At 38.7% G+C, this 25,627-nt stretch overlaps 1 protein-coding gene across 1 annotated transcript in view; it reads left to right on the top strand.

Annotated features, from left to right (window-relative positions):
• The window catches only part of CHD6 (chromodomain helicase DNA binding protein 6), a 110,035-nt gene that overhangs the window by 20,818 nt on the left and 63,590 nt on the right, over window positions 1–25,627 (top strand). Inside the window, exons 4-14 of the mRNA XM_058176689.1 lie at window positions 2,280–2,427; window positions 4,308–4,457; window positions 5,928–5,993; window positions 7,838–7,896; window positions 8,384–8,501; window positions 14,637–14,723; window positions 16,905–17,039; window positions 19,322–19,443; window positions 20,731–20,974; window positions 22,905–23,081; window positions 24,041–24,184. Coding sequence (XP_058032672.1) covers window positions 2,280–2,427; window positions 4,308–4,457; window positions 5,928–5,993; window positions 7,838–7,896; window positions 8,384–8,501; window positions 14,637–14,723; window positions 16,905–17,039; window positions 19,322–19,443; window positions 20,731–20,974; window positions 22,905–23,081; window positions 24,041–24,184 — 1,450 coding nt within the window. The remainder of the gene's footprint in view (window positions 1–2,279; window positions 2,428–4,307; window positions 4,458–5,927; window positions 5,994–7,837; window positions 7,897–8,383; window positions 8,502–14,636; window positions 14,724–16,904; window positions 17,040–19,321; window positions 19,444–20,730; window positions 20,975–22,904; window positions 23,082–24,040; window positions 24,185–25,627) is intronic.

The raw sequence follows: 25,627 nt of genomic DNA on the forward strand, positions 1-25,627 counted from the left end.
TGCGCAGAAAGCCTGTGCGGGCAGGGAGAAGGGAAGCCCTGGCTTACCTTGCTCTTCTGTCTTAGGAGTGACCGCCAGGATCCCCTCTCCGTGTCTTTTGGCACGCACGCCTGTTGCTGGTCTTAGTGCACATATGCGTGCCAGAAACCAGACCAGCTGGGTGGTGCGCATGTGTTCTCTGGAAACAGAGAACAATGGGCAGCTGCTTGCACAATGGGCGGCTGCTCTTCCGGTTTCCGGCCTGCCGGTACGCATGAAACCCAGAAATATAAAGTTGGTTTACTTGGTCAAAGTTAAAGTATATGTGTTGCTATCTCCAATATCCCTTAATGGATTTTGCTGACCAAGACTGAATAAAGAGATTTTAAAGTTTTGTTTATAGGTAAGAGATGATATATGAAAAGAAGAACATTTTTTGTATTTTAGGAGAAGGTGATTAATTACTTAAATTGTTTATATTTGTTCTGACGGAAAGGGAAGTATTCATACTGTATTTTCTTTCTATTTTTCTTTCTATTGTTTTTTCCCCCACTTTCTATTTTTTTCTTTCGCTGTTTCTTTTGGCTTGTGTTACCTTTTTAGCTTTTTAATTGTAACATTTAATAAAAATATTGGAAAAATATGACTAAATACTTATTTGAAAGATAAAGCTGTAATTCTCTAGTATTTCACATATTAAATATACTACTATAGTTGCTGTTATCTATTAGCCGTATTATTATATACAAATAATATTATACTATTTATACGGGGGGTATTTACGGGACCGCCTACTGCCACCTTGTGCCTCCCACCGACCCGTGCGCTCTCACAGAGAGGGACTCCTTGGGGTGCCGTCAGCCAAACAATGTCGGCTGGCGGCCCCCAGGGGAAGGGCCTTTCTGTGGGGGCTCCTACCCTATGGAACGAACTTCCCCCTGGACTTCGACAGCTCCCTGACCTTTGGACATTTCGCCGCAAACTTAAGATGTACTTATTTTTACGCGCAGGACTGGCATAGGATTTTAGATGATTTTATGGGTTTTTAACTTTTAATTAGTTTTTAGGGTTTTATATGTATTTTAATAATTGGGCCAAATTTGAATAAGTTTTTTAGCTATTGTTTTTATTTGTATTGTATGTGTTTTGATTGTTGTTTTTATATGGCTGTTAACCGCCCTGAGTCCTTCGGGAGAAAGGCGGTATACAAATTAAATTATTATTATTATTATTATTATTATTATTATTATTATTATTATTATTATTATTATTATTATTATTATTATTATTATTATTATTATACACAAAGGAATGATTTGCATCAGAAATATATAAAAATAGGTCCCAGGGCTATATGCTTCTTCTGGAAACCTTGCATGCTACTCCAAAATCCTTCGAAACTATTAGTTAACTATTAGTTAATTTTAATATAAGGTAAATGTAATTGAAACAAAATCAAATTTAATTTTGCCTTGGCCCTACTTATTACTTTTTGGAATGTAGCCCATGATACACTATTCAAAGGCCAAGTCTGGCCTTCAGCCAAGAAAAAGTTATCCATCTCTACTTTATATCATTTAAGAAGACATCTGCCTTCCCTGATGAGCTGTCGAATTGGACTCATTACAGGTGAGAATCAGAAGAAAAAAATTCCCAATTATAGTTCACATGATTACTTTAATAATACGCATAATAATTATTTTTCGTTTGCCTGGTTACTTATAAGTGGATATTTTTTTCAATTAAAAGGAAGAAGGGGACAGTGTAAATAAACTTGCATACAAATACAATACTTTAAGAGGGCCTGTATTTTGCTAAATGTCTTAGGTTAAAAACTAATTTCTGTAGTCAGAATAGTTTTAGTTGTGAATTTGTACATGTCATATCTTTATATGTGTTTTGTTTGCAGAAGCTCAGAAATAATAGTTATGTGAAATAATTTCCTCAAAAGAAAGCTGGAAATCAAAGTGAGCAGCCAGAAGTGCTTTAAGTGCTTTTTTTCAGACTAAAATTGTATATATTTGAATATGTATTGCTCAGTGTTGGAGAGAGTAATCCCTTTGCCTTTAAAATGGTGCTTGGGTACTGCAGAAAAGAGTGCAGTAGAAAAAGAACCCTCACAAAGACATTGCTTCTCCATGTATTTTGAATTTGGCAGTTGATTGCAAAAGGTATGACACTTTCTGAAAAACCAGAAAAAAATATTGTCATGGGTAGTGTTTGGGTAAAACATGAATGACAGATACTGAGTTCAGTGATACTTACTGTGATACTATAATGCTATTCATTTGTACCTGCAGTATGGAGCAAGGACCAACGCCTGTTGAAAAGAAGAAGAAAGGAAAAAGGAAAAACGACACGTCACTTGATAGTTTAGAATTGGATCAAGGCCTCCTTTCATTGTCTGGACAAAACCTTGATGAATCTGTTGAATCAGTTGACAGTCAGGTATACTTGAATCTTGAATCTTTATGGACGTGATGTTGCTACAGTTTTCTCATGAGTACAACCAGTTTATGCTTCGTTAGTTCCTATTATTCTTTGGTTATGATTGTTAGGGTCCCACCATGATGTACCTGTATATTAGTTTGTGCACAGAACTGAAAGTGTGGAAAGTTGTCAAATTGTAGTCATTCAAATAAGGACTTCTTATTTTCCCTCTTAAGCATAATTTTGACTTGAACTGCAAGATGAGCAGCATATAAATTTAATAAATAATAATAACTATCTTAGTCCTTGATACAATAATTTTCATATGCTTGATGCATTATTGAGCTTTGCAGCATATCATTCCGTTTAATGTGTGCACATTTTCATGTTCCCAATGAACAGACCTACGTTGGCCACAAGCATTCCATAAATTCATAAAACAATCAAAGGATCATCACACATCTTTTTGTAGAAGTTATGTTCACCATATGCTCACTGACTTGCAATCATATGAATGGGCCTTCACAGATAAAATATAACAAAAACATCCCTTCACATTGCTTTAGTTCACCTATCACTTTAATTGATTGAAGTTGCTTTGGTTTAGCATCATATACATAAACCTAGCCAAAAGTGATTAATAACTTTCGCATTTTATTTGACTTAGGCCATTGACTCAGATGCAGAGCATTTCAGTTTGCGTATTCAGTTGTGATTTCTCAAGGGCTGAATCATGAAGTAATCAACAGACAAGGGAGAACTATCGAATTCACTGGTATTGATCAGAAAGAGCTGAAGTTAGGCAGGAGAGGCACTCAATAGGGAATTTTCTGAAAGTGTTATATTGAAAGATCAGTTGATGTAAAGAGAACTGTCTGAAAGTGATTTCTGAATTGAGCAATGTGTTTACTTTAAAAATATATGCAGTATTCAGGAGTAGCGAGTGGTTCAAATATGACTCCAGGAAAGACAGAAAGTGGGCAAAAACAAATTTCTTCTCTTTCAGAATTTAGATAAATTGGCAGGCAATTTTTAGGATTGGCAGTTTTCTCCCTTTCTTTCCTTGCTATCCAGACTGCCTAGGGGGTTGGCGAAGTATTCTAGGACCAGGTGGTGATGGAATAGAAATGTGATTTATTATGAAAAAGAAAGGATCAAACAAAGTAGGAACACACACACACACACACACACACACAGAGAGAGAGAGAGAGAGAGAGAGAGAGAGAGAGAACTGAGATTTGTATTCATTTCCTGCTTTATGTCTTAACTTGTCTATGCTTTGGCTTATGTTGGTATATTGTTTGGGGCTTTTCAGCATGCATGAAACAAGTACATAGCAGTTTGCTCTTTCCATTGTTTGAAAGACTGACTTCATTGATTTGGCATCATATTTATTTTTATGATGGGATGTTCAAATTTTTGAAGTGAGACACTAAATCATATGTCTATGTATTACAACATTTTGTTTAGTACAAGCCTCTGGTGCCCTAATTTTTCACTAGCTGGCAACATATTGGCCAAATCTAAGCAATGTGTATTTATTTGTATAACCTGAACAATGGCTGGATTTCCGTTAAACAGTAGCACTAGCACTAGCACTAGCACTAGCACTAGCACTTAGACTTATATACCACTTCACAGTGCTTTACAGCCCTCTCAGTGGTTTACAGAGTCAGCATATTGCCTCCAACAATCTGGGTCCTCATTTTACCGACCTCGGAAGGATGGAAGGCTGAGTCAATCTTGAGCCTTGAGATTTGATCTGCCAAACTGCTGGCAGCCGGTGATCAGCAGAAGTAGCTTGCAGTACTGCACTCTAACCACTGCGCCACCACGGCTCTTTATCTAGTATTGTATATATCTCTTCTACCATGTTTGAGTCTGTGTTTGCTGTGCAGAAGCGCCGTTCTGGACGCCAGGTGAAGCGTAGGAAGTACAATGAAGACTTGGATTTCAAGGTGGTTGATGATGATGGTGAAACAATAGCTGTATTGGGTGCTGGCCGGGCTTCTGCACTTTCTGCGTCTACCTTGGCTTGGCAAGCGGAGGTATGGCTGGGACAATTGGGAAACAAAACTTAGTTCCATTTAGAAAATCCATTTGTCCGTGAACTCATGGCACAGAGACATGTGAGATCATGTCTGCAGCAATTTGAAAAGAATTACATATCTTGAATAAAATCAATGGGTTTTTTACTAAACTGAATTCTTGTAGAGTGCATTCATTTTGTAACAAATTTCCCAATCGAGGATATCATGTGGGGTGATATACCAGAAAAATGCAGCATTAACCTTTTTCTGTAATTTTAAATTATCCTAAATAAGTGAATCATTTAACTGATTATTTTCTGTCACTTGAAATGTAATAATATTTACATACCCAGAAGCAATTCTTATTTAATTTACTACCAAATAAGTATTTCCCAAATGAAATTCTAATCTGATTTTGATTTCTCCGTATTTATAATATTTCTTAAAGTAGTTCTTTATATTTAATTATAAGCAAAGATTGATAATTGTGATAAGCTTCTATTATAATTAAAACAACATAAATGACTTAAGAATCAGTTCGGTGTAGTGGTTAAGGCATCCCCTTGGGAACTCGGAGACTCTTCAGTAGTGGTTCCACCTTAGGCACAAAGTTAACTGGGTAACTTTGTATCAGTCTTTCTCTTAGGAAGCTGGCAATGGCAAACCATTCCAAAATTTTGCCAAGAAAACTGCAGGAACTTGTCCAAGCACTCGCCAGGATTCAACACTGACACAATGGCACCCTTCTCCCAATACCTTATTTATTTATTAGATTTTATCCCGCCTTTATTACTGTATAGGTAACTCAAGGAGGTGAGTAAAACTCTGTCCTCCTCCTATTTTTCCCCCACAAGAATAATCCTGTCAGGTCAGGGAGAGATGCAGAGAAAGTGTGCAACTAACAGAAATACATATGTAAACTAAATTCAGTTCTTAAGCTGGTAACTTGTTTTCAGTGATTGCCTTTAGTAATCTTCAGGCGCTTTCACCCACTTTATCTGCCACTTCCTTTTTATATAATAAGTATATGATCATTAGAATAGACAAATCCAGAATAGAATTGTACATCAAATATAAGTAATCACCATTAATGACTGTTAGTTCAGTGCCTGTTTAAAGTTACGATGGTACCGAACAAGGAGATTTACAGCCGATCCTCAGAGTTGTGGCTGTCGCAATAGCCTGGTGGTGATGTGATTGTGATTTGGGTACTTCACAACCAGCTCACAATTATGATGATCACAGCATCCCGCAGTTACGTGACTGAACCTAACAACCTTCCATCAAAGTCAGTGGGGAAACCATCAAAAGGTTACAAATGGCAATCATGTGATTTTTACATGACAAAAAGTACCCTGTCTATATTAATTCCAAGAGATGTCTTGAAATACGGAGGGTCCAACTTTTAATGTACATTTCTTTAAAACACTAAATGCCATGATCACATCTGGGCAGCTAAACTTCCTTCTTCCTGACTCTGCTCCATAGGAACCTCCTGAGGACGATGCCAACATCATTGAGAAAATTCTTGCCTCCAGGATGGTGCAGAAAGAGGTGAGAGCTTCCCTTGTCCTCAGAGCCCTTTCAGTTCCTTTATGAGTTATTATTCTATTGAAAGGAAAGAATATGATTGATTGTGTTAGATTATAATAATTGGTATTATAAGAAGATGCTGTAAATTATTTACTTTATCATAATTTGTTTCCTACAGTAATTTGATAATGAATAGTAGGACTACTATGTTTGGAGCTTAGCTTCTTCATGCAGTGAATGAGTAGTCTGGAGTTTGGAAGTCCTGCTGAAAGCAGGACAAGTGTTCAGTTTGAAGCTCAAGGCAGAGGGATATTGTTCTCTATTTGCCTAGAGTGGGTACTTAAATTCAGAATGCAACTGATGGACAAAATTGTGCCTCAAAAGTTGCCTCCCCACCTCACCAATTCCAGTATGTAAGTGGATGTTCAGATCTGAAACATATTCTCTGCTGCCATGGTTTATTCCCTAACAATACTTGCTCATGAAGCAATTATTTATATTTAGGACTGCAAGCTTTGGGATAAAAGGGTTTTTTTTGAGAGAAAAATTCTGTATCAATTGGCTGTATTACATTAATAAATAGAGTGAAAACTGGATAAAAGTAAGTTTGATATAATAAAGTTTGTGTGTGGGTGCGAGTATATCACCAATTTTGATTGAAGCCTGAGTAGAATCAAACCGCACCTGATAAAAGCCAATTGATAGATCTACTGTCTTTTCCCATATGCCACTTAAGTTTGTAACTAATGCAGCCACTGTGAAGTAACTTCCACCACTTCTCTGGTCCCGACCTCCAGACCTTCAAACGTGAACTGAAGACTTTATTATTTCATCGTGCGGGACTAGCCTAAGTGTATTTTAATTGTAATTTTAAAGGGGTTTTATGTCGGTCTGTGACCGTTTTAGTTGATTTGGCCTAATAAATATTTGTTTTTAATTCTTTTTAAATTCGTTATTTATATTCTGTATTTTAATATGGCTGTAAACTGCCCTGAGTCCTTCGGGAGAAGGGCGGTATAGAAATTAAATTATAAATAAAAAATAAATAAATAAATAAAAAGTATTTTATTTTAATCTGTTAGGGTCTAGAAGGGTCTAGAAGGTCAGATGTTTGCCCATTATTTTGTAATCTGGAATGAGCCAATAATATTATTTCAAAATAGATTCAGAGTTTTTTCTCATGGTCAGTTCAGCTTTTCTTGTAATTAAGGTATGTAGTCATATTACTGCAGGAGAAGCATATGGAAAAAATTATTATAGGAACATCTCAGGTATTGCTTTGCTATTTCTTATTCCTGAGAGATTTGAATGACTTGGTTTAATACCAGTAAGGAATGGGATTATCATTTACTTTTCCTATTCACTTCTGCTTTTCTTGCCAAGTGGATTTTAATATTATTCCAGTCGTATTTGAATATTGTACCTGTGGAATCTTATATTTGGTTACATTACAAAGTAGTTTTTTCAAGTAAGCTATCATTGGCTGTGGAGTGTGGTCCTTGCTTAGCCTCAGTTTTGTCCAAATGATGTTGACTAAGCATTAATGGCTATAATGGATACTAATGAATGGATATAATCTGGATGGTTTTTTTATTTTAATTTTAAAATGTTTTCAGTATTTTTAATTGTAATGTATTTTTTATTTGTAAGCTGCCCAGAGTCATTGAGTGAGATGGGCAGCTATAGAAATTGATTGATTGAATGGATGGCTAGATGGATGGATAAATAAATAAATAGAGAAATTGAGAAATAGATAAATAAAAATAGATAAATAAATAATATATAATGGATGCTAAGCATTAATGGGTATAATATATCTATATAATTAAACAAACAAACAAACAAACAAATAATTGTTGTTCCAGATTTATCCTGGAGGAGCAACTTATGAACAGGAAGAGTTCTATGTAAAGTACCGCAATTTGTACGTATAGCATGTGTTTGTCTTATCAATGTGCTACGTACTGTTCAGTTTTGGATGTCCAAAACATATAAAGTAGCATCTATTTCTTCATAGTAGAAGTTGACTGATTTGTCAAATTTGATTTTGCTCAATTTTTATTTTTCCAACTTTAAATTCCTTATAGCTGATTTCTGCAGCACTTTTCCTAATATTTGAATTTTTTAATTTTTTTTCTCGATTTATATCTTTGGAGAAACACTAGTAATCTAATATATATCGTTTTTATGCATAGTTCTGCCAGAATATGCTTATTTGATTGCATTTTTCTTAACATTTTAAACATGATATTAGCTGTAAATTACACTTCAGCTTTTGGAAATATAAAGATATTGTGATGCAATTACATACTTGAAGTAAGTGAAATTTGGACAAGTTTGTGTTAAAATGCCAATCATGTCTTCCTGGTTCCTTCTTAATAATCTGAATGATACTCTTCATTAATTCATAGTTCTTATTTGCACTGTAAATGGGCCACCATGGAGGAGCTAGAAAAAGATCCACGGATCTCTCAGAAGATTAAACGCTTTCGCAATAAACAGGCCCAAATGAAGCACATTTTCACTGAGGTCAGTAATGAATTTTCTTGGTTGATTTTATGTTCTTTCTCAGAATATATTTAAAGATCTTTTAACTGGGTTTATTTTTTGTGGTATTGTCAATGTACACAATTAGCAATGTTTATGCATATAAGCAGCATCATTGCTGTAAACCAAAGCAAAATTATGATTGAAGAGCTTTTCTTTTACCCTCTTTCACTAGCCTCCCTGCACTTGTACACAGGGACTCACATCCTCTTTCCCCAAATTGCCCGAGTTCAATCCGCATTGCAGCAACCCCCAATTTATAAGCAATCTGTGCCAGATTCCCCCAGAGCCTCTCCCCCATGGCATTCCCATGCTTCTTAACTGGGATGCCCTCTACTTTTTGCTTAATAACCCACATGTCTTGGGGTTATGACTACAACCAGGAATTTCTGGATTGCTATTGCTAAGCATGCAGTCACATAATGTTGCACTTTATAACCAAATTGCTTAGCTATGGCAATCGTGTTCCCTATTGTAACTCATTCAACTTTTTAAAAATTGATTTTAACTCTGTTTGGATTTTTATAAACTGTAGCCGGGGCATGGCTGTCCTTTGAAGATCATTTGGCGGCCGTCTCCAGGAGAGCTTTTTACCAGGTTCGCCTGGTGCGCCAGTTGCGCCCCTTTCTAGACCGGGATGCCCTATGCACGGTCACTCACGCCCTCGTGACGTCTCGCCTAGACTACTGCAATGCTCTCTACATGGGGCTCCCCTTGAAGGGCATCCGGAGACTGCAGTTAATCCAGAATGCGGCTGCGCGGGTGATAGAAGGAGCCCCTCGTGGCTCCCATGTGACACCTCTCCTGCGCAGACTGCACTGGCTACCTGTGGCCTCTCGGGTGCGCTTCAAGGTGTTGGTGATCACCTTTAAAGCGCTCCATGGCATAGGGCCGGGCTATTTACGGGACCGCCTTCTGCTACCGAATACCTCTCACCGACCCGTGCGCTCTCACAGAGAGGGACTCCTCAGGGTGCCGTCAGCTAGGCAGTGTCGCCTGGCGACACCCAGGGGAAGGGCCTTCTCTGCGGGGGCTCCCGCCCTCTGGAACGAGCTCCCCCCAGGACTTCGCCAACTCTCGGACCTTAGAACCTTCCGTCGTGAACTTAAAACACACTTATTCAGGTGCGCAGGACTGGATTAGATTTTTAGCTTTTAAATTTTAATTTTAATTTTGTACTGATTTTAATTGGTTTTGCTATTTTTAGTTAAATTGGCGGTTAAATATTTCATTTTAAAATTATTTTAAATTTATTGTCTATCTATGTATTTTTAATATGGCTGTAAATTACACTTCAGCTTTTGGAAATATAAAGATATTGTGATGCAATTACATACTTGAAGTAAGTGAGATTTGGACAAGTTTGTGTTAAAATGCCAATCATGTCTTCCTGGTTCCTTCTTAATAATCTGAATGATACTCTTCATTAATTCATAGTTCTTATTTGCACTGTAAATGGGCCACCATGGAGGAGCTAGAAAAAGATCCACGGATCTCTCAGAAGATTAAACGCTTTTCAATAAACAGGCCCAAATGAAGCACATTTTCACTGAGGTCAGTAATGAATTTTCTTGGTTGATTTTATGTTCTTTCTCAGAATATATTTAAAGATCTTTTAACTGGGTTTATTTTTTGTGGTATTGTCAATGTACACAATTAGCAATGTTTATGCATATAAGCAGCATCATTGCTGTAAACCAAAGCAAAATTATGATTGAAGAGCTTTTCTTTTACCCTCTTTCACTAGCCTCCCTGCACTTGTACACAGGGACTCACATCCTCTTTCCCCAAATTGCCCGAGTTCAATCCGCATTGCAGCAACCCCCAATTTATAAGCAATCTGTGCCAGATTCCCCCAGAGCCTCTCCCCCATGGCATTCCCATGCTTCTTAACTGGGATGCCCTCTACTTTTTGCTTAATAACCCACATGTCTTGGGGTTATGACTACAACCAGGAATTTCTGGATTGCTATTGCTAAGCATGCAGTCACATAATGTTGCACTTTATAACCAAATTGCTTAGCTATGGCAATCGTGTTCCCTATTGTAACTCATTCAACTTTTTAAAAATTGATTTTAACTCTGTTTGGATTTTTATAAACTGTAGCCGGGGCATGGCTGTCCTTTGAAGATCATTTGGCGGCCGTCTCCAGGAGAGCTTTTTACCAGGTTCGCCTGGTGCGCCAGTTGCGCCCCTTTCTAGACCGGGATGCCCTATGCACGGTCACTCACGCCCTCGTGACGTCTCGCCTAGACTACTGCAATGCTCTCTACATGGGGCTCCCCTTGAAGGGCATCCGGAGACTGCAGTTAGTCCAGAATGCGGCTGCGCGGGTGATAGAAGGAGCCCCTCGTGGCTCCCGGGTGACACCTATCCTGCGCAGACTGCACTGGCTACCTGTGGCCTTCCGGGTGCGCTTCAAGGTGTTGGTGATCACCTTTAAAGCGCTCCATGGCATAGGGCCGGGCTATTTACGGGACCGCCTTCTGCTACCGAATACCTCTCACCGACCCGTGCGCTCTCACAGAGAGGGACTCCTCAGGGTGCCGTCAGCTAGGCAGTGTCGTCTGGCGACACCCAGGGGAAGGGCCTTCTCTGCGGGGGCTCCCGCCCTCTGGAACGAGCTCCCCCCAGGACTTCGCCAACTCTCGGACCTTAGAACCTTCCGTCGTGAACTTAAAACACACTTATTCAGGTGCGCAGGACTGGATTAGATTTTTTAGTTTTTTAAATTTTAAATTTTAAATTTTGTACTGATTTTAATTGGTTTTGCTATTTTTAGTTAAATTGGCCGGTTAAATATTTCATTTTAAAATTATTTTAAATTTATTGTCTATCTATGTATTTTAATAAGGCTGTACACCGCCCTGAGTCCTTCGGGAGAAGGGCGGTCTAGAAATTTAATTAATTAATAAATAAAATAAATAAATAAATGGCCAGGGTGGGTGTGGCCAGCTCGATGTCAGTCATCAAGGCTCTTGTTGTGCCTCGTCCTCCCTCCTCTCCTCAGCCGGGCCCCTCCCGTCTACACCCAGGCCTGTTATCAGACTGGAGTCTGATAATGAAGATGAACGGCCTGTCATGCCTCCAGCCCCCGGCCCTGGCCCCGTGCCTGGACAGGATGTCAGGAATGAACAAACAAACCTCACTCCTACAGCGTGTGAGCAGGGAGCCAGCCACGTGCTGGAATTGCCAACAGCAGATTCAGCTGAAGAGAATTCACAGTGGGAGGATCCTCGCTTCCGGAGATCTGAGAGGCGACGCCAGCAGAAGGAAGGGGGGGGCAGGCCTGGATAAATGCTGAGTCATGGAGCCACACCCCACAGTCTATATAAAGGACCTGCTTGTGGCATTCCAACCTTGAGTCAAGCAAAGTCTCATCTAGTTTGCTGACGTCGCAACTTGGACTCCTGCCTGCCCTGAGAAACCTGGAAGGAATTTGGCAAAGCTGCAGAGGCTTTGTTGCCGCGCTTGATACGGACTTCCTAGACCTGGTCGTCGGAGGGGGAGTGGGACACGACAGCTCTGTTTTTGGCCACGACGGTCTCCTGCAGCCCTCTGCCACTGAAAACAGAGCTCGGGGAGGCAGCACATGACCCACCCAAGCTCCATTTTTGTTGGCAGAGAGCTACAGGAGGGAGTTGTTGTGCCCGAAAAGGAGTCTGGGCGGGCTGCGTGCAGCCTTCCCAAGCTCCATTTTTGTTGGCAGAGGGCTGCAGGAGGCCATCGCGGCCAAAAACTGAGCCCAGGCGGGGTGTGTGCAGCCTCCCTGAGTTCCATTTTCGTTGGCAGAGTGCTGCAGGAAGCCATTGCGACCGAAAACAGAGCTGGGTGAACCATGTGTGGCCCTTCCAAGCTCCTTTTTCACTAGCAGAGGCACCGTGGGCCAGTCCTTCACTGTTTCCGGGGTGGGCCTCCAGGCCATATCTAAGCACCCTGTGGGCCAGATCTGGTCCCTGGGCCTTGAATTTGACACCCCGGCCTAGATGGATAAAAGTACAAAATTATTATTGTACCTCTGCCAGAGGAAAACAGGAATAGAAAGGTTTGTATGATGGCATGTTGCCAGTCAATAGAAACCTAAGAATCTTGTTTTTAGAGTGCTCTCTTTCTAACTATCATGTTGTTACATGTGATGCTGTTGTAGATGTATTGTGGAATTGGAATGGAAGAGGTTGATCTTCTCCTGAGTAGAGATAAATAATTCATGTCCTGTTCATTCAGTATGGTAATTTCAAGCTTATCATAATAGATATTTATATTTCTAACAGCTCAGGATGAATACTCAGTGAGCATATTGGTTGATTTACAGTTGCTGTTTTTGTTTGGTAATTGCTTCCAACCAGCATCTTGAAAAAGAAATAACTGTTGGCATTAAACTCACACTTTCCATACAGGTAGTCCTTGGCTCATGTCCATTTATTCAGTAACCATTCAAAGTTACAGTGATACTGAAAGAATGGACCTACGACTGGTTCCCAAAGCTGTAGCAATTGTAGCACCCCATCACGTGATCGCATTCCAGGAGCTTGGTTGCTCTGTTTGTGATTATGATGATGCAGGTAGCTGTGGCCAAGTGGTTACTATTTGTGACTTTCCTTCCCAGCTTCCCATAAGCAAAGTCAACGTGGAAGCTGGCAGCAAAGGTCTCAAGTTTCTCCCGTAAATTGTTCTAGACTGCAGCACCTCCCTACTTGCTCGCAACCTCCACCAGCCCTCCCATGCCCTCCTTGGCTTCCCCCAAATCACATGCAACCTGTACTGGACCTCCCCAACTTTCTCTGTGACACCCCTGTATTTCTTACCTGGGATTCCAGGACTGCCAGGATTGCCATAGCCCTGCTACCCAGTTACATGATATAGTTCTTTACAACCGTATCACTTAGTAACAGTAATCCTCGTCCCAATTGCCATCATAACTCAAGGAGTACTACCTGTAGGAAATTGTAGTTTCATTCTCCAAAATTAAGCATTTTTCTAGTTTCAGGGTATGGGAAAAATTGGGAAAAGGTTAGAAGTGGAAATAAGTTGCAAACTCTTTGCTTGAAGAAGAGAGATAAAGTCTTCTCAGCTGGTCTCTTTGCCATCCATCCCATATTCTTCAGGGATCCCAACATAGCTCCAGATTCCAAAGAATGTCCTTTCATGTTATGTAACCATCCTCCCACTGCTATCTTTTTTCTTATATTTAGTTTTACTTATTTTTGGTGGGAAGTAGTGGAGCATTTGGGAGAGTTGAGTTTCTGCTCTGGACCTTTGCACTTTTATTCTAGATGAGCAGAATTCACAGTTTTACAAGTGAAAATAAGGAGGTTTGGGTGGAATTGTTTTTCTAATATTTCTTGGTCTTCACACACCTATTCGGGGCTTATATTTCAAAGATTGCAACTGAGGTATGTAAGGAAAAAAGCTGCCAAAGCTTTTATTTCTACAAGAAAGTCCAGGGAAGAACCTGCTAAAGAGCTGTTTTGCCTGCAATGCTATTAAAAATAAAATGAAATTATTTGACGGTAGAAATTGCTTCCTTCCTGCTAGTTCATGAGGCCCAAACTCTTGCTTCTGTCAGCCTATATGACTTTCTTGTTTCACTATCTGAAATGAATTACTGTATTTTTGGGAGTATAAGACACGCAGTTTAGTTTTGGGGGAGGAAAATAGGAAAAAAAAATCTGCCTACCAGGTACTCATCTGTCTAGAGTCCTTAGTCTGCTCAGCTTCAGCCCATTAGTTTGCTGGTTTTGAGCGTGTGCTCGCTTTTTATCCCCTGCTTGGGGATAAAAAAGAGGTTCTAAAGCACAGCTGAGAGGGAGCAGCAATGAGAAAAGCAGGGAAAGCATGGAGATTGCTTCACTCGCTAGCGCCTCCTTAGGGCTGAAAAAAAGCTTCTGAAGCCCAGCTGAGAGTTGAAGGGAGCAGGCAAAGCTGGGAAGATCCTTCACTCGCTAGCGCCTCCTTAGGGCTGAAAAAAAGCTTCGAAAAAGCTACATTCAGATACATTTGGGGGGGTGGAAGTGGGTCGTATACTCCAAAAAATACGGTATTAACTTGAGAAACTGATTTTTTTTCCTGGCTAGGCCTAATATGACATATCTGCTGTTTGTTTCTTATTTTGCCAGCCTGATGAAGATCTATTCAATCCAGACTATGTGGAAGTTGATAGAATTCTAGAAGTGGCTCATACAAAGGACTCCGAAACTGGGGAGGTAGATTTTGTTCTCACCATGATTGTTATTTGCAATTCACATTCTCCACTCTCTTGATTTTCATGGCTGACCTCAGTCTGGGAAGGGGAGGGAGCTCCTTAGTAAAATACAGTGATACAATTTCCTGCCCACCCCATCTGTCTGTTAATTGCCAAGAGTTTTTCAGCTAAGTAATTGTGAACATCCATGCAGTTTGTCGTGCTGACTCAGCAAGCTTAGTGCTGGAAATAAAAGATTACTGAAATGTAGTCATTGTGTGACTCTAGGATAGAGTTTTTGTAGGACAATTTTTCTGAGATCTGTAGCAATGTGTGCATTTAAATTGCAACTATAAAAAGCAGCCTTTTCCCTCCCTTAATAACCCATACTCAAATATAGTCTAGAAAGAGACTTTTTCTTTGAACTTCATGGCTCCCTTGGAAGAGATGTAGTGCCTTGAAACTTTGGTTTAGATATGGTAAGATCAGCACAATTATGGTATAGGTGTTCTGCTTCATGGAAAAGTGACAAGAGTTCAGGCAGAGACTACTCCAAGCTTGAGAGGTAAATTCCTTACCTGGCTTTAAAATACTCTGATTCTTTTCATTTCTCATGCCTCAGAGCTGTGCTCCACAACGTAGCACCTTGGGTATAGTCCTTGGCATCTTCCAGGCTCCAAATTCCATCTGACTGAGAATGGAGCATAGTGTCAACTTTGTAAATAGGAAGTTCCAACTCCCCTCAAGGCAGTGATGATGTCTATAAAATGCTCACATTTTAAATGGTCCTTAAATCCCCACAATTGTCAAATTTATTAGGTGTTGACACTAACTCATCATATGTTTGCATGCAGTAAACCCCAAGTTCAGTCATGTTGGTTAGGCATTATCATATCTGGACTGCAAAAATTCAGATGACTATTAGATGGTAGCTTATAAATTTGTGTATCTTTTTGTTGCCACTTAGTGACCAGTTACATTTTTGCAGCCCAGTTGTGGTTTTTTTAGCATTAGAGAAGCCTCCTGGTGTGAAAAGTAAGAGTCTGTCAGCCAATATAGGCAATATTCCTGTACCTAAAAAAAAGAATGGAATCAACATAAAGTCTATATAATTCCATGTTTTAGTGAAAATCAGAAGGAGACTATAGAGAAGCCCTCTACTTTTTAACAAATGCCCTAAACCTTTCTGGATTAATTGTTAATCCAGATTAATTGTTAATTAATTAACAATTAATTAATTGTTGTAAATGTTGTACCTTGATGAACGTATCTTTTCTTTTATGTACACTGAGAGCATATGCACCAAGACAAATTCCTTGTGTGTCCAATCACACTTGGCCAATAAAATTCTATTCTATTCTGGATTAATTAAAATAAGGATATATTGGTTTAATTCTTACAGTTTACTTAGGTATAAATGATAAAGCATTATTCAATTTTCACTTCACATTTTGAATTATGTGATCATGAACGTTTTGTATAGCTATAAGAAAATATTCTACTAGTAACACAAAGTTAGAAATGAGGTATGGAGATAATTTTTACATGGTGACAAAATTTTTGATATATTTCTCCTCCCATGTACTTGTGTAATTGTACAGTATACATGGTCTTAAAAATTAGAGATAAGTGAGAGTATTGATACTAAATCATTCCTCTCTCCCAAGGCCTATGGAAATCCATGGAAAATCCATATAGTTGAAAATTCATATTTTTGCTCCCTGCCTTTCATGCTAAATCAATTATTTCTATTAAGAAAAAAGAACTGAAGATAAAACATAGGTTATTGATTAACAAATGATGACTAAATGTTTTATGAGTTTACCTTTTTAAAACATTCACATTAAAAACTACACTTGGAAGTTGATGTCCACTTTTTGTGAAGAAATATTTATTTATTAATTAAATTTATATGCTGCCCATCTTTCAGTCGAAAGTGACCCTGGAATGATAAAGGTTTACTTTACATAAAGCTATTTTTTTTTATTTGTAAGCATGTGATAGCTGGCTCTAAAGTTGTATCCATGATCATATCAATCATGGTTATACTCTTGCATACATCATACATTTCAGCTTATCAAATTGATAATGATCTTGATTTTCCCCCCAGATTATGTCTCCTCAAAGAGTTCCATTATTTGTCCTTTGTCACTTTTTGTTTTGAGCCCTCACTGCTTTGCCTTTTGTTATTCCTGGATTGTAGGAGGTGACTCACTACCTGGTGAAGTGGTGCTCCTTACCCTATGAAGAAAGTACTTGGGAGCTTGAGGAGGATGTTGATCCTGGCAAGGTTAAAGAGTTTGAATTTCTCCAAATTCCACCAGAACTTAAATCCTTGGTAAAAATAAACTAACTTTGATTTTGATGGGGGAAAGCACTGATAGTTATTTGTGAAATAAACATTAATTAAAGAATATTGTAGTTTAACATAATTTCCTCTTTCAGAGCCATTTATCTGGCAGTGTTTTTTTTAATCTTGCTATTCTTTCCTATGTCTTTTCTTGGTACTTAAACTGAGCAGCTCTGAGCATTCCTCTCTTGTCTTCATTCAGATGCCTTTGCCATTTGTATTGTGCCAGTCAGAGTACAAAATAAACAAAGAAATAGTATTTTCTAAGTGGAAGATAGTGTCCCATGTTGTCCATGGAAATTCCAATCTGTTTCTCAGTGCCATAAGCAGTGGAATTTACACATGCTGCAGTCCTATGGATCTACTGAACTACCTTCCAATAAATAAACATACAATTTTATTGTTTGTCCTTTCCAAAAATATATTTGCTTTCAAAATATTTGACACAAAAACATATTTCCTTATATTTTACAGAGTATATTTTTCTCCCTGAGGTAATGATTGGCAATTGGATATATTTTATATATATTTGTATATATATATATTTGCCAGAAGCTTTAAGTAAGGGCAAAAGTACTTTAATTATATAATTCTGCTATCTTATATAGATTTATTGATTTAGTCTACCATTTCCCATATTTTGGTTAAAAAGCTTCCCAACCCCTTGGTTTCTGTGTTTTAAACTACTTTTATTCATAAGTTACGATTTGTATACATATTCTTATACATTCTTTAGATGCTGTCTCATTAATGTGGTTTTCAAAAGATAGTACTACAGTATTTTTTTGTTTTTCTGCCACATTATGAACTGATCTATAGGAGTGCTTCTGATATAGATTAGATTTTTTAAATCTATAATGGGGAAATTTATGGGGCAGATATCACAGGGTGGGTTTTGGACAAAACAAGGAAAGAAAACCAAGGTCCTTAGGTTTTAAGTATCCTTGTCTGGGGGAATTAATGAATTTTATTTCTATTTCCTATATTGCATTTGTCTCTATTAAATTTCTCTAATCTTATCAGAATTTCATTTCTATCTCTTTCCATTTCCATTGCCAAGTAATTTGCAAATCTGAGAAGTATAGGCTGAGACTTGAACCTTGTGAGATCCTAGCCAATACAATCCCTCCGTTTTGACAGGGAACTATTTATTAGCATTCTTTAAGTATGATTTTCAATCCACTGATATGTTCACTTAATTGTCATGTTTTCAACCCATAGCTTATTGATCAGAATGTATCACGGCACTGGATCATATGTTTTGCTGAAATGTAACATTTTATTTATTTATTTGTTTATTTATTTATATCCCACTGCACTCCCATAGGGCTCACTTTGGTTTTCTAATAATATATAATTAACACAGTGATAATTCAGTAAAGACAAACATACAAACCAAACATCCAAAAATCAGTCCATCTAAATAATCCAAAAGACAATTATTTCTGGAAGGTAACTAAAATTGGGACTTGTGTCATTTATAGTAGGAGGCCATTCCAGACGCCTGACACTGCTACAATAACAGTGCTTGCCTCAGCCTCCTCCATTTCCCGAAAGCAGTGAACCACCTGCTACTTTTCCTGGCAAGATAGAAAAGCTCTGGCTGATTCAAGAACTGAATGCTTGAAGATAACTTTGTGTTAAACCATAAATGGTTTTAGTACCAATATTTCAAAAGCCAATACAGACTCTTCAGCAAGTACATAATGGACATGAGCAGTGAATACTGGAAATATACTGATCTGTTGAAGTTTGGACCATATGAAGATTCAAGAGCTCTTTAAAGGCAGTCCCATATAGAGCTGATTGCAGTAGTCTAAATGATCAGAAATGAGTCAGAATAGCAAAGTCCTTGTGGATTCACCTATATTCTGGAAGGCAATCCAGTCTATTACATTCTTCCCTAAGGTCTACTTGATGGATCTTTGAGGTTTACTTGTCATCATTGCCCCCTCTCTACCACAGTACCTAGACCATATCATTATTTTTAGACAATATATATGATGTGTAGCTGCTATTTTATGTTTTGTTGGTAAATATTCAGGTATTATATAGAGAGCAAGAGAATGTAGCTGAGATCAAATTCCATATTCTGGTAAATTGGTGGTGAGGGAGGTTGTAGTATATCTACAACGATACTACATACTCCTCACCATTTTCCAAATATGTCTAGTGACCCAAACTGGTCAGGGACTCTCCTGATCAATACAATTTCTTCCTTGCTTGCTTCCTTGCTTCCTCCGTCCCTAATTCATTTTTTTATGTTTTAGGAGCGTCCTGCCTCAGAGTCTTGGCAAAAGCTAGAAAAGTCTCGGGACTATAAGAACAACAATGAATTGCGGGAATATCAGCTGGAGGGAATGAATTGGCTGCTTTTTAACTGGTATAATAGGTGGGTTGCAAATAAGCATTCCCAGTGGGGATAATAATATGACAAATTATTCCTGAAGTCCTGGGAATTGTTTCTGGTTTTCCGTACTAATTTCTTTCTGGATCACACCCTGCCTGTGAGTGTAGGTGTGGGTGCACACCTTTACATACATTTTAAAACTATTTTAACCATTTCGGACAATATGTTGAAAGTTAAAAACATGAAACTTGGGAAGTTAATTCAGCATTTCGTAGATATGATGTTGCCATACTTTAGGCCAAGGGTCTTCAAACTTTGCAACTTTTAAGACTTGTGGGCTTCAACTCCCAGAATTCCTCAGCTAGCTTTGCTTTGCTGGCTGAGGAATTCTGGGAGTTGAAGCCCACAAGTCTTAAAGTTGCCAAGTTTGGAAACCCCTGCTTTAGACTTACCATATTTACTTGAAAAGTTATTTACACAGAGTTTAATGCTCCTCTGTCCAAAGGAAGAGTAGATAGAAAAAAAATATAAACACTGATAAAATTCCTCTGGATTGTGCAGGATCTGGTCAGCCAAGGGTCCCATCTCCAGCTAAAACTAGACATGGAGCTTTTGCTGTCTCCTGTGAATGTGTCCATGTGTCACACTTGTGTGTGATTTATGGGTGTGTGTTTATATACTTGCTTAATCTATATTCAAAAAAAGACAAGAGAAGGATACTAGCTGAATGAACAATGTCTAATTAAAATTAATTCATTGTAAAATAAGATGTCCCATTTATAAAATTAATTGATCTCTCATTGGCATTTACCAACTATTTATTTTATAATACACAAACAACTCTCACATGCAAAAACACATTATACACACATTACCTTCCCTCCTTTCAGCAGAAACTCCCAAAAAAAAAAAAAAGACAAAAAAGCAGGCTGGAGATGAGTTAAGGAGAAGGGATAGCTGCACTGGAAAGGGAAGGAAAGAGGAACGGGAGAACAAAACTGGATGTGAATGAGGCAAAGAAAAGAGGTAACTGGATAGGGAAGGGAAAAATTGAGAAAAAAGCCATGCTTAGGAACCGCAAAAGGGTTAAATTCTCAAGATGAATAGACTCTTCAAGAAAAAGCTAATTTTCCATATGTGCTAATATGCCTTGTTCATTACCACAGAGCGTGGAAATAAATCCCAAGAACAAAGAAGTTGGTTGAAATAATTCCCATAGGCAATATTTTGTGTCAGTATTAGTCTGCAGGGGACTTCACCCATTGGTAAAGGAATCATTTTCAGAAGGGCTTCCGAAGCTTTGTAATGGCTGCTGTGGCATTTCCACAGGAAAAACTGCATTCTGGCTGATGAAATGGGTTTGGGGAAGACGATCCAGTCCATTACATTCCTCTCTGAGATCTATCTGATGGGTCTTCGAGGTCCATTTCTCATCATTGCTCCACTTTCTACCATCACAAACTGGGAGCGAGAATTCCGCACTTGGACGGAGATGAACGCCATTGTGTACCATGGCAGCCAGATAAGCCGCCAGATGATCCAGCAATATGAGATGGTTTATCGGGATACCCAGGTTTGTGCTGCTGTATATATCTTAAGGAACTTTTTCCTGCTTGTTTTCAGTTTTGGGAATATAATCCTCAGAGTGAAGTGGGGAGAATTAATTAAAAATAAAGCTTAACAAGAAAGGCCAACTTGTATTTAGGCATTTCTTAGCTAAGTAGCATCCCATGTTTGACAACTTGAAAATAAAGATTCAGGATGTTTCTTCACCATTTTTAAAGTCAAACACACTATAGGTAATCTTCAGGTTAAAATGGCAGTTGGTACCAGGACTTCTGTCACTAAGCAATGTAGTTGTAAATGTGATGTCATATGACTAAATCACTTAGTAACACAAGTACAGGCCATCCCAATGTTATCGTAACCCCAAGACATGTGGGTTGTTAAACAGGAAGCAAACTGTTCTACACTGTTCTATGTAAGAACTGGGGGTGCCATAGTGGCTTGTTGCAGGGGGTAGGAAGGATCTGGGAGGCTTGACACAGGATGCACACAAGTCGGAGGTTGGAGAGTTGTGCAAGCTCAGCAACGTGAGAGAAGGAGGGCAAGGAGTGCATATGAGTGCAGGGGAAGGCTGGGAAGGAGGCTGCAAGGTGCATGGGAATGCAGGGAGGCTGGGGAAGGTGTATGTCTATGGGAGCTCAGGGAGGCCAGAGAAAGAGCATCCTGGGTGCATGTGATTGCAGCGAGGTCTAGGGAGGAGAACACGGGGTGCATGTGAGTGCAGGGAGGCCAGGAAAGTAGAGAGGTGGTGGGTACATGCGAGTGAGCAAAATGGGGAAGGAGGATACTGTGCATGCATGTGAATGAAGCTGGAAAGAAGCGTTTGGAAATACATGTGTATGAGCAAAGGGGGGAATCCATGTAAAAGGCTAGGAGAGATTTCCAAATTGACTTTGCTTGTGGGAAGTTAGCAGGGAAGATCATAAATGGCAATCATGTGACCATGGAACTATGCAACCAATCATAAAGTGCAAGCTTTTTATTAAGGCCTAAATTTTGTTTAGGTGAGCACAGGGGTGCTGGTTGTAAGTCCCTTTGTTCAATGCTTTCATAATTTTGAACAGTTGCTGAACAAATGGTCGTAACTTGAGGACTACCTGTACAGAAAACCAGAATGGCAGACTACCACATGGAAAAATATATTTGTGTGGATTGGTTGCCTTTTAGTTGTAGGTCTGGATTCACATTGCATTTCTTTGGATTTTCTACACGTGGACAGATATGCTTGAGAAGGTCCCAGATAGATAGTGGAATTATACCGCTATAATTTAAATGCTGAATATTTATTTATGAATAAGAGAATGGTCATGGCTAATTAATAGCACAGGTAGTCCTCATTTAACAACCCTAATTTTCATCAGCAAGTCTGCAGCTAAGCAAAGTAGTCATTAAGCAAAACATCATGTGACTGCCTTGCTTAGTGATTACAGTTCTGGCAGTTGTGGTTGCAGTCGTTAGGTGAATCATCCATGGTCATGAGACATCATATGACCACAACTTCCTCCATTGGCAGGGCTTCTTCATTGAGTTTTCTTACTGGAAGCCAACTGGGAATGTTGCAAATGGTAATTATGAGTTTGTGTGACATTGCAACTGTTGTAAATGTGTAATGGCTGCCAAGTGCCCGAATTGCAATCATGTGAGCATGAGCAAGTGGCAAGGCCTGGGTATAAGTCATTTTTTTTCAGCACCAGCATTACTTCGAACAATCACTAAATGAATAATCATTAAGTGAGGACTATCTGTATTGTGAAGTATCCCCCATAACCTTAAGTTTAAGTAGAACATGTAAATCTCCTTTTGATGCATTTGTTTCCGGCGCCATGTAGTTTGTTGCAGTATTCAGTGAACATCTATCAGGAATGCAATAACTGATCAGTGCTAATTGCTATCTAGGAATGTAAATTCCAACTTATTTTTTATAATATCATCCTTAGGGTATTCCTCTTCCTGGGCTCTTCAAATTCCATGTAGTTATTACCACGTTTGAGATGATCCTGGCAGATTGTCCAGAGCTGAAGAAGATCCACTGGCGTTGTGTGATTATTGATGAGGCCCATCGGCTCAAGAACAGGAACTGCAAATTACTGGAAGGATTAAAGCTCATGTGTCTGGTGAGAATTTTCCAAATGTTATTGCTCTTCTGAAACATATGGAAATTTGACTCTGCAGATTACAGAGAACAAGAACAGATTTTTCCCGAAGGCCATCACTCTGCTAAACAAATAATTCCCTCAACACTGTCAGACTATTTACTGAATCTGCACTACTATTAATCGTTTCATAGTTCCCATCACCAATCTCTTTCCACTTATGACTGTATGACTATAACTTGTTGCTGGCAATCCTTATGATTTATATTGATATATTGATCATCAATTGTGTTGTAAATGTTGTACCTTGATGAAGGTATCTTTTCTTTTATGTACACTGAGAGCATATGCACCAAGACAAATTCCTTGTGTGTCCAATCACACTTGGCCAATAAAAATTCTATTCTATTCTATTCTATTCTATTCTATTCTACAGAAGCTTATGAAAGATAATGCAGGCACACGTGCATATATGAAAATGTATTCATTTCTTTAATGTTTTGTAGATCTGAATCAAGTGCTATTATACTTTATAGTATCTCATTGTTCTGTGGCTTCAAAAATATAACAGAAAAGATTCATTATAGTTTTCTGCTAGCTAAATATTTATTCTACTGTGTGCATACTAGAGCCATAGAAACTGAAGATTTTTGTATGGTTTTCAATTTTAATAGTAGTTAATTTTGATGGCCAGTGAATGCTGCTTACCGTTAAGTGGCTTGAAATATAGAAAGGTTTCTAGCTTGGCAAAATGAAGTCTGTATGTTCCTTAGAGGAGTATTAGTTGAGCAGAATATCTGCTGGCTTTAAAGATGTAAAAACAGTCCCAGGCTTCTAGAACTGAAAACAATATTTTTGACTTGCAGTGAGACCTACTGTCAACAAAAATATTGCGGCAGCATTGTTTGGAAATAAAGCCTAATATTATCCTGTTCTTTCTGTAACTTGACTATTATGTTCTTTTCTTGAATGGTAAACAGGAACACAAAGTGCTGCTGACTGGGACACCCCTGCAGAACTCAGTGGAGGAGCTCTTCAGCCTACTGAACTTCTTGGAACCACAGCAGTTCCCATCTGAGACAGCCTTTCTTGAGGAGTTTGGGGATCTCAAAACAGAGGAACAGGTAAACAAGAAAATACTTTAATAAATTCTCCACTGATAGGGGTTTCCTGTGATTTTCCACCGAGGAAGTTGGGGTGTGCGTGTGTGACTTTTTTTTGCAGATGACTTAAGTTGTCTACTGAGTAAGCATTTGAGTACAGTGGCAAAAGGGTATAGAAATAAACAGTGCAAAAGGGTTGCCCAAACTATGGTGTGATGTACTTTTTTTTTTATAAAATAGATCTCTATTATTGTTTTTGTATTCTGATGTGCGCTTTTTAAAAAAAAAAAAAAAAAGAGAGACCACAAAGCAGCAAACTCAGACATTCATTATATATAAACATATCCTCAATTTCTTCATATACAAATATTGTCTTTCTTACCAAAATATTTCTGGTCATGTGCAACTATATTGAAACCCATATGTAACTTACTTGCCAACAAACCTAATTCACCAAGATTTTCATTTTTCACATATCACCAAATCTTTAGGTATATATGCATTTATACTTATGTTTTCCAAAGGTGCCTTTATTATCTGTTGCATATATATACTTTCTTGCTGAAACTAGGAGCAGGAAAACAAATAGAACATTTACATGGTTTTGCCCTAATATTATAATCTTAGAATTTGAGCAGTTACATATTCCCTCAATGTACTAGCCCTGGCGTCACTGAGAATTATTTTCTGTATTACTTTCATGAATTATTGAGAAACTGTTATATATGATATTGGTAGATTGTATTTTTTACAGACCTCACACATCCTGGACATAAACTGTTTCAGCCTCAAAACGACGCTATAGAGCACTGCACACCAGAACAACTAGACATAAGAACAGTTTTTCCCCGAACGCCATCACTCTGCTAAACAAATAATTCCCTCAACACTGTCAAACTATTTACTAAATCTGCACTACTATTAATCTTTTCATCGTTCCCATCACCCATGTCCTTCCACTTATGACTGTATGACTGTAACTTTGTTGCTTGTATCCTTACAATTTATATTGATAGTTTCCTGATTGTTTATTTGTAGCCTATGACTAAGGGAAGCGGTGGCTCAGGGGCTAGGATGTTGAGCTTGTCGATCGAAAGGTCGGCAGCTCAGTGGTTCAAATCCCTAGTGCTGTCATGTAATGGGGTGAGCTCCCATTACTTGTCCCAGTTTCTGCCAACCTAGCAGTTTCGAAAGCACGTAGAAAAAATAGGGACCACCTTTGGTGGGAAGGTAACGGCGTTCCGAGCGCCTTTGGTGTTGAGTCATGCTGGCCACATGACCACAGAGACATCTTCGGACAGCGCTGGCTCTTTGCCTTTGAAACGGAGATGAGCACCGCCCCGTAGAGTCGGCAATGACTAGCACATATGTGCGAGGGGAACCTTTACCTTTACCTCTTAGCCTATGACTACCATTAAGTGTTGTAAGTGTTGTACCTTGATGAAGGTATCTTTTCGTTTATGT

This window comes from Ahaetulla prasina, chromosome 3 (assembly GCF_028640845.1).
Source record: "Ahaetulla prasina isolate Xishuangbanna chromosome 3, ASM2864084v1, whole genome shotgun sequence".
Taxonomy (NCBI): domain Eukaryota; kingdom Metazoa; phylum Chordata; class Lepidosauria; order Squamata; family Colubridae; genus Ahaetulla; species Ahaetulla prasina.